Genomic DNA, 9,863 nt, shown 5'->3' on the forward strand with positions numbered 1-9,863 from the left:
TTCTATTTCCAAGGAAGGAGCAGCACAGCACCTCAGCCAAGAGGATCCCCCCAAATAAAACATCTCTAGCCACCAGGGATGTGGAATCTCTATATACCAACATCCCACACAATGATGGTTTACAAGCCATAAGGAACACCATTTCAGATGAAACCACAGCGGACTTTGCTACCAAACTCTGCCACTTTGTCCTTACCCACAACCACTTCAAATTTGGTGATGACCTGTTCCTCCAGATCAGCGGCACAGCCATGGGCACCCGCATGGCCCCACAGTATGCCAACATCTTCATGGCAGATTTAGAACATCGTTTCCTAGACTCCTACCCACTCAAAACTCTCTTGTACCTACGATACACTGACGATATCTTTATTATCTGGACACATGGACAACAGACCCTGGAAACCTTCCACCAGACATTCAATGACTTTCACCCCACCATCAACCTAACAATGAACCAATCTATGCAAGAAATACATTTTTGGGACACTACTATAAAAATACAGGATGGACGTATAGACACCACCTTATACAGAAAACCAACTGACCGACAAACATATCTACATGCTCTCGCAGAGCCTTTTCCCCTGCATGCTGCTCTGCCTGTTTCTGTTTCCAAGGAAGGAGCAGCACAGCACAGTCAGCCAAGAGGACCCCCCCAAAATAAAACATCTCGGAGTGTGTGCAACACATATGGCTCCTCCTGGGTTCCTGCTTGAGAGAGAGAGAGAGAAAAGGCACAGAGGGAGAGAGAGATGCAATTCTTTATATGCTTGGCTTTGAAAGGGTTAAAAGGAACTGCACTGGATTCCTAGACAGGACAGGAAATAAAGGTGGGGGCAGATCCTCCAGAGCCAAAGCTGCTCCCTCCCACGTCCCATGTCCCTTCCTGCCAGGCGGGGCTGCGGAGGGAGGGGGCAGCTGTTGTCTCTGCACTTTCTGGCATCTGGTGAGTCCCTTCTCTCTTCTGCTATAGGGTGCATGGGGGGGGGCAGATGGGGGTCCCAAGGCTGCAAGAGGCTTACTTCACCTTCTTCCTTTATTTTATTTTATTTTAAAGCAAGCTCAGAGTCTAGGCTGTGGTGCCGTCCAGTCCTGGTTCCTAGCAGGACTCATCCAGGGAAACTCTCTTTTCTCCGGACACTGTGTCCATTTTATAATAGACAGGGCTTTTTGTGGCCGGAACTCACTGGAACTCAGTTCTGGCCCCTCTCAAGCGGGCGCCATTGCCATTCTAAGAGAACGAGGGAGGTGTTCATAGTGAGTTCCGGCACCTCTTTTTCTAGAAAAAAAAGCACTGATAACAGAACAATGTATTTGCTTTGTAGTATTCTTCAGCACCTCTAATTCGGACAGACAGAACATGGCAGGAAAAAAATGGAATTCCTTTAGATCTCCAGAAGGCTTCCTGAAAGCACAGATGGATCAGCAAGACTCAGCTGGCCCTGAAACTGGAAGAGGCCAGGCCATGGAAACTGGGAGCAGTGGGGGATTCTGGAAAAACTCCATGCAGAAGATTCTGAGTGAGGGGGACACCCTCCGCTCAGAGGTGCAGAGCCAGCAATTCAGGCAGTTCTGCTACCCGGAGGCCAAAGGACCTCGGGAGGTTTGCAGCCAACTCTACCACCTCTGTTGTCAGTGGCTGAAGCCAGAAAGGCACACGAAAGCTGAGATGCTGGACCTGGTGATCTTGGAGCAGTTCCTGGCTGTCCTTCCCCCGGAGATGGAGAGCTGGGTGAGGGAATGTGGAGCAGAGACCAGTTCCCAAGCAGTGGCCCTGGCCGAAGGGTTCCTCCTGAGTCAGGCAGAGGAGAGGAAGCAGGTGAGAGAGACTTTCCTCTGGATACTCCCAAGGGGCTCCAAACAGGAGGGAGAGTATCCCAAAATGGTCTAATAACTATGCGCCCCTTTTTGGAAACCATCCAAGGAAGTATATCAGATAACCTTACATTTTTATCTCTGCGATTCCTTTTCTTATCCTTCTCCCCATTCTCTGTTTTGAATCCTTGTTGCTGTTTTAGGGAAGGATTATCTTTGCAGAAAGTGGCCTGGATTCCTCTGAAGCAGAGAGGACTTTGTCGGACACCAGAGAGAGGCCGCTGGGTAAGGAGGAAGGAGTTCCTTCTCCATTTGATCACATTCTATCGATTCTGAAACCACCTGTGGGTTCTTTGAATTTTTTGGGGGGGAAGCACTTGGGGCCAACTAATATATGAAATGGGTACAAACATCAAAATGCACTCAGCAGGGGAGAATTTTTCTAAGGCCCCCTGTAGTTAGAGAGGCACGGCTTCATCACTGAGAGAAGCACCCTGCTCTTCTGGCTTCCCACTTCCCTTTGTCTCTCACAGGTGAAAGAAGGATGCCGGCAAGACCATCTTTTCATGGTGACGGAAGGGAAGCAGAGGCAGTGGAAACAGAACAGGTAGGGGGAAGGAGCCTTGTGGGGAAAGAGGCGGAGGGGTGGGGCAACCAGGGTGCTTCTGCCCCTGAATGAATCTCTCTCATCCTCTTGCCTTCTGCCAAAGCTTCCCTTAACAAAGGCTGAATATACCACTAGAGAATGTATATGTGCTGAGAATAATAAACAGCTATTTCGTCTTAACTCTCCTTCTGAAAGTCACTAGCATTATCTATCAGTCGCTGCAATGTTATTTCCATGTTTATCAGTGAATGCTAAAATAGGCTTCTAAGAAAATAACATACCATAAAAAAGCAGTGGCCTGGATTCACCTAGCCAGCCCCATCAGTTGCCCTATGGCATCCCCCCCCCCCTGTCTCTTACCCCTTACCCTGCCCACTGTTCCCCTTGAACTTGGCTTTAGGGCATCTGCAGGGTCCCCTCCCAGAACAGAACACACAATAAAATAATTCCATTAAGACATTAAAAGAGGCATCCATACGTAGATTGTGCAGCAACAATGTGTAGCAATTAGTCTTTATGCTGTCGGAGAGGACAACATTCTTCTGATTCTTTCAGGGTCCACTGTACTTTGAAGATGTCGGTGTTTGTTTCACGGCTGAGGAGTGGGCCTTGCTGGATCCTGCCCAGAGAGCTCTGCATCAGGAAGTCATGGAGGAGACTTGTAGGACCATGAACTCTCTTGGTAAAGTTCCCTGTTTGGTCATCATATCTGTTTTGAAATTCAATCCATATCTCTATTTGACAAACCTCCCGTATTCTGATAGAGCTCAATGTTGCCACCTACAGCATCAGAGATTCTGACACCCCCACAGCAAACCTTGAATGGAGGGCTATTAACAGTTTAGTCTGTGAATATTCTTCCTCCAGTTATGCCTTTTTAACTGTAGGCTGCATTGCCCGAACTGACCAGGCCTTTAAAAATGTAGGCTTCACAATAGTTAGGGCAGTGGAAATGGTTTCTGCCAGGTTTTTTGTTTTCGCTTCTGCTACTGTCCATTTTTGATTGACCAAAGAGACGTCTGACATTGAAAATGGAGCACATTCCATGGTTGGACCAAATAAAATCCATCTCAGAAAAGAGCCAGGTTTGCCAAATCTCAGGTTCCCATAAATATGCCAGTGAATGCCACTTAGCGAAGGCAGTGAACCCTGGGGTAAGGTGTCACATCTAACTCCCTTCACTTCTTCTTCTTCTATCACAAGCATTAATGAGCCTTGTTCAGTATTTGGAGCTCCCTTTCTTCCTTAGGCTCTAATCCATTTCTGTCTTTATTGCAGGTGGTGAGGAATTGGAAAAGAAGAACAAGGGAGACCATGACAAAATCCACACAGTGAGGAAACCACAGAAATATCTGGAGTGTGGAGAGAGCTTCGATCAGAGCAGCCATCTCACTTCTTATCAAGGAATTCATACAAGGCAGAAATCTTATCAGTGCTTGGAATGTGGGAAGAGCTTCAGTAAGGAAGAAAGTCTCACTTCCCATAAAAGAATTCACATGGGGGAGAAACCACACCAGTGTGTGGAATGTGGAAAGAGTTTCAGTCGGAACGCCCATCTCATTTCTCATAAAAGAATTCATACAGGGGAGAAACCTTATCAGTGCGTGGAATGTGGAAAGTGGTTCACCCAGAAGGAAAGCCTCAATTCCCATCAAAGAATTCACACAGGGAAGAAACCACATCAGTGTTTTGAATGTGGGAAGAGCTTTTATACAAGCACAAACTTTCATCGACATCAGAGAATCCACACTGGGGAGAAACCCAATCAGTGCTTGGAATGTGGAAAGAGCTTCAGTCAGAGGTCCCACCTCACTGCCCATCAAAGAATTCATACAGGGGAGAAACCTTTTCAGTGCCAAGAGTGTGGAAAGAGCTTCAATAAGAGGGCTCATCTCACTGCCCATCAAAGAATTCATACAGGGGAGAAACCTTTCCAATGCCAAGAGTGTGGCAAGAGCTTCAGACGGAAGGAAAGTCTCACTTCACATGAAAGAATTCACAGAGGTGAGGAACAATATAAATGTTTGGAATGTGGGAAGAGCTTTAATACAAGCACAAACTTTCGTCGGCATCAGAGAATTCACAGTGGGGAGAAACCTTTTAAATGCCAAGCGTGTGGAAAGAGCTTCAGTCAGAAGCAAAGTCTCACTTCCCATCAAAGAATTCATACAGGGGAGAAACCATATAAGTGTGTGGAATGTGGAAAGAGCTTCAGTCACAGCTCCACTCTCACTTCCCATCAAAGAAACCATTCAGGAGAGAAATATCAAGGTATCAGGGTGGGTGTCAGGACCAGGTCATCAATAACTCACACGGTGTCAGTAAAGTTAACTCTCTATTCAAAGAAATAAAACAGCTCCGGAGGCCAAACCTAGTGAGCCCAGCAACTCTTTCCATTAGCACTTGACCCAATGAAGCAGTTGTGAGGATCTACGGTCCCCACCTTCCCACAGTTCCTTAAGTCTCCTCCTGCCCCGGTTCCTTCCCAAGCAATCTGAGACTTCTTTACCTTGTCTGTCTCTGCTCCTCCCTATTCATTCCTTTTCTGGTCCTAGAAGATCAGCGGCAGAGACTCCCTGTTTTTTTCACCAGCCTGACTCATCTCTGCCTCTTGGTCTCGCTCCTCTCCTGCTTTAGTTTCTGCCTCTGGTTCTGGACTGCTCCCTGCCACAGAGTCTTCCTGCTCACGAAACCCTGTTAGTACTTTAGCTTCTGACACCCCCCCCCCAAGTCTGCTCTCACTTCTCTCTCCAACCACGCATCATTGTCCCACCACCAGTCCCCAGTGTCTGAGCTATCTTCCCTTGGGGGTTCCCCAGCTGATGCCTCCCCTCCCACCACTCCAGTGTGGTGTAGTGGTTATGAGTGGTAGACTTGTAATCTGGTGAACCGGATTCGCTTCCCCGCTCCTCCACATGCAGCTACTGGGTGACCTTGGGCCAGTCACACTTCTCTGAAGTCTCTCAGCCCCACTCACCTCACAGAGTGTTTGTTGTGGGGGAGGAAGGGAAAGGAGAATGTTAGCCGCTTTGAGACTCCTTTGGGTAGTGATAAAGCAAGATATCAAATCCAAACTCTTCTTCTTCTTCTCTATGACACAGTGTTTGGAATGTAGAAAGAGCTTTAATACAAGCACAAACTCCCATAGTAATCAAAATATTCACTGTGGGGAGAAACCATTGCCATGTGAGGAGTGTTAAAAGAGGTTCTGGTTACATATCCTGTTGGTAAACTAGGGTGGAAGCTGTCAAGCCCTCCTCCGGGCTCCCAAGGATCCTCAGAAAAGCATGAATTCTCCAGAGACTCCTGGGGAGCCCGGCTCTCAGAGAAAGTTGGAGTTCTTGTCAGTGCAGCATCACGTCTGAATTGAAATCTCTCTCTGCCTCTTGATGTTACACAGGCCCTGTGGCTCCACACTTTGTTCAGGCAATCCTTTCTAGATGCATAGAAATTGATGTGCTTTAATCTTATGCTGTTAATTTTAATGTATTTATGATTTTGATTTTAATATTGCTCTTTAAATGTTTTTAATTGATAATTTTAACTTTTCCAGTTAAACTGGTTAAATGTTTTGTTACCATCAAGTGGTATTTTATTCAATAGAAATATTTATTCCAATAGAAGTAAATCAGGGGTGCCCAAACTTTTTTCAAAGGGGGCCAAATTTGATGAAGTGAACATGTGTGAGGGCCGGCCAAAGTTGTTGAGCTTTTTTTAGGATTGCTGAGCGTTTTTGGGGATTTTACCCCAGGACATATACTGCCACGGGGGCCAGATTAAATCAGCAGTATTAGGCCCCTGAAACGGACTTTGGACATACCTGAAGTAAATAAATCCCACCCCCATGGGTGGGTGTGTTAGAAACCTGTTTTGGGGGGGGGGGGAATGCTTGCACCTGGGACTTCTTCCCCAGCCAAAGTATGTAAGAAATAAGGAGTGCTTTCTTCGTGTGCCTGTTCCCTGACATTAACAGAGCAGCTCTTTTTTGGATCATCATCAGACTTGGGAGTTGGCCTAAGCAATGAAGCATCCTGGGATCAGCCTCTCTCTTTGACCTGGCTCGTTTCTGGACATGAAATGAAAGACAAGAGTTCCTGACTCTCCAGACTTGATAGAGACTGACCACGTAAAGACCCCGAAGCAACATCTTTCCTTCTTTTTAATATTTATTTTTGCTTTGTTTATTATACGACATTTGTTGGAGTTTCAGGCGGATGGGATCCTAGTTGCGGAGCTTTCCTGGAAGCTGGTGTGGCTGGATTTGGCTGAGGTTGTAGATCTTCAGATGTATTCTTAGGACATCAAGTGTCATGTCTGAAGCAGGGGGCGCTCCAAGTCCCAGCAAAGGAGAGGCAGTGAAAGAGGCTCAAGCTCCCTGCTCTCAAGAGAATCTTCAAGGCAGCTCATGAAAATGTGACATTTGGAGCTATATTAACTTTTCCCATAAAGGAAAAGGTATTTGCAGAATTAAGTTTGTGTTGTTTATATGCGACCTTGTCAAAGAAACTGCAGCTCTTTCTATTGGGTGCCCTTCAGATTGAAAAATCTGTCCCTGAGTATACAGTACAATGAAACATGAGAGGCATTTTGGGTCTCAATTAGTACTAGTGTTAAAAGCCCTGATTTAATTGGAACCCAAGTACTTTAAAGTATGCATGCATGCATGTATGTATTAGAATTGTAGAGTTGGAGGGACCCTGAAGGAAGTCCAAGGAAGGAAAGTCTGCCACCTTCCAAGGGAGTCTATACATACCTAGATAATATTGTGGGAATTACACAAGATACACTTTTTAAAAAAAGTTTTTTAAAGTTTAAATAACAAATAACTTTTACTCAGTGTACTTGCACTTGTTAGATTAAATGTACAAGGCAGGGAGGTGTTACTTGTGTAGCTAAAACATTTTACATGCATTTGTATCCAAGGCAAAAACTGTTACAGATGGACAAACTCTGAGGCAGAACAGAAGCTGCCCCAAGTGACATCACTCCCTCCGGCAGAAGGCATATGACATCACAGAATTCTTTCCTGGAAAGCATTAACCCTTTGCTAAGCATTTTGGATGCTTTCCCACATTCGAATCTATTTATACCTATATAGCTACACACATACACACAATACAGAATAGAAACATATCAAAATATACCGGTATTCGGTACAAAATAAACTGATTAACAATAAGATCCCAACACTGCATGGCAGCTGTTGAAACTACTGCTGATCAATTTTAAAGCCTGATTTGTTGTGTTTTGTTGTATTATTGTGTGCAGTTTGCTGTTGCGTTGTGTTTTTAGTGTGTAAAATGCATTGTAAATTGGTTTTGAAAATAAATATTTCTGTGAACCATATAAACAAAGGAAGCAACATCCTATTCCTGTTTTAACTATAGAAGCAACTTCACATTATCAAAGAAATTGACCATAACAGATTGGAGGGCTGAGCGCAAGCTAACAAAATGAATTTCAATAGGGACAAATGAAAGGGACAAATGCATCAGTACAATATAAGATGGGGGATACCTGACTTACTAGCAGTACGTGTGAAAAAGATCTAGGGATCTTGGTGGACCACAAGCTGAACACGAGTCAATAGAATCTGAAGAATGGTATCTGAGGAAGTGTGCATGCACACGAAAGCTTATACCCAGAACAAGCTTCGTTGGTATCTAAGGTGCTACTGGACCATTTATTAATTTATTTCAAATGAGTCAACCATGTGATGCATCAGCAAAAAAAGCGAATGATATTCTAGGCTGCATCAACAGAAGTCTAGTGTCCAGATCAAGGGAAATAATAGGATCTAATAAGTGTTGGGAATGTAAAGAAATAGAGGGTATGTTTTATCATATGTGGTGGGAATGTAGGAAGGTTAAAAGTTTTTGGGAAATTGTTTATAATGAAATGAAAAAAATGTTCAGAGTAACCTTTGTTAAAAAACCAGAAACCTTTTTATTAGGTATTGTAGGAGCGGAGATTCCAAAAGACTAGGAAAAATTGTTTATGTATGTTATGACAGCCGCCCAGATACTGTTAGCCCAAAGATGGAAAGAGGAAGAAGTGCCGACCAAAGAAGATTGGCAAACCAAGTTAATGGACTAGGCTGAAATGGCGAAACTAACCGGAAAGCTCAGAAATCAAGATGACAAGAAATTTTAAAAAGAATGGGAAATGTTTATTATGTATTTGCAAAAGTATTGTAAACAGGTTAATACATTGGCAGGATTTTAAGAACACTTGTAATTTTTAGAATATAGGAAATTTGAGGTAAAAATAATAATTTGGAGTAGAAATGACATGCAATTGAAAAGGGAATTTAAGGAACCGGGGGGGGGGGGGAGTCACAGGATTAGGAGAATCTGGATTTGATATTGTTGTTGTGTATAATTTTCTTCTTTCTTTGTTGTTGTATTTTTTGTATGTGTCTAAGTGTGTAATATATATATATACCATGTTTCTCCAAAAATAAGACCCCGTATTATATTTATTTTTCCTCAAAAAACCCCACTATGGCTTATTTTTAGGGGGTGTCTTATTTTTTTCCTCCTCCTCCTCCTGCCACGGCCGGCATGGCTGCTGCGCCTATCACTATGTCTTATTTTCGGGGTATGGCTTATATTCCTTGAATGTTTTAAAATCCTGCTATGGCTTATCTTATTTTATGACTACGTCTTAAAATAGGGGAAACAGGATATATATATATGAACATTTCTCTTCAACCAGGCCTTGGGCTGATTAACATCCTATATAGCCTTTAAAATATATTTATTTGTGTGTGTGTGGGGGGGGGGGTGTTTTATTGTTTTGTTGTTGTTTCCATTATGTATTTTGTATTTTCATCTTGTCTTTTTTTTGCTGTGAACTGCCCTGAGATCTTCAGGTGAAGGGCGGTAGACAAATGTAATAAATAATTATAATTACCTGTATAACAATTCTCTTCTATTCCACACACCCCCAGTGCTTTTCATAACATGTTGTCCTCATTCTCACACGTTTTCTTTCTGAGTTTCTAAATTGTCACCATCTGTGTGCAGTTTTGTCATTCATTTGACTTGTAATCTGGACTCTCCTTCTTGCCTCTGGCCCTGGAGGTAGAATAGGGCAATGATCCCCATATTGCGCATTCAGCCAGAGAAGTTTGCCCCAGGTCTGCAGGGAGGTCCCTGCTGGCCTGATCTTGTCTTCTGGTCTGGAAGGGACTGGGGTTCCCAGACAGGCCCTGATGATCACACCTTGTGCTTTGACCCCCTTCAGGGCCAGCAACCCCCCTCCAGCTGGGGTGGGAGAAGAGCCCCATTGGACTCGCATGGATCCTGGCTCACATCTGGGCAAAGGTGTACGGAGACATGGAGAAGCGTTGCACGCCCCTTTCCAGCCACAGTCCTCGACTTATGGCAGGGGTCTCCAAACGCCCCTCCCTCCCCAGGCGATTTAGCAGACCCCT

At 44.3% G+C, this 9,863-nt stretch overlaps 1 protein-coding gene across 1 annotated transcript; it reads left to right on the forward strand.

The window, feature by feature from the left end:
- Positions 1 to 863: 863 nt before the first annotated feature.
- LOC118078323 (zinc finger protein 586-like) lies at positions 864 to 9,567 on the forward strand. The gene is made up of 6 exons (XM_035102137.2): positions 864 to 949; positions 1,329 to 1,822; positions 2,022 to 2,103; positions 2,352 to 2,425; positions 2,981 to 3,107; positions 3,704 to 9,567. Exons 1-6 carry the CDS (start codon positions 880 to 882, stop codon positions 4,774 to 4,776), a joined length of 1,920 nt encoding a protein of 639 aa, XP_034958028.2. The 5' UTR covers positions 864 to 879; the 3' UTR covers positions 4,777 to 9,567.
- Positions 9,568 to 9,863: the final 296 nt, after the last annotated feature.

This window comes from Zootoca vivipara, chromosome 13 (genome assembly GCF_963506605.1).
Source record: "Zootoca vivipara chromosome 13, rZooViv1.1, whole genome shotgun sequence".
NCBI classification, from domain to species: domain Eukaryota; kingdom Metazoa; phylum Chordata; class Lepidosauria; order Squamata; family Lacertidae; genus Zootoca; species Zootoca vivipara.

Excerpts from the sequence above, each read along its gene's own strand:
- LOC118078323 (XM_035102137.2), top strand. The coding sequence starts at position 880 with ATGTCCCTTCCTGCCAGGCGGGGCTGCGGAGGGAGGGGGCAGCTGTTG. Across the intron at positions 950-1,328 it reads TCTGCACTTTCTGGCATCTG|TATTCTTCAGCACCTCTAAT; the intron begins GTGAGTCCCTTC and ends TTTGCTTTGTAG. Across the intron at positions 1,823-2,021 it reads AGGCAGAGGAGAGGAAGCAG|GGAAGGATTATCTTTGCAGA; the intron begins GTGAGAGAGACT and ends TTGCTGTTTTAG.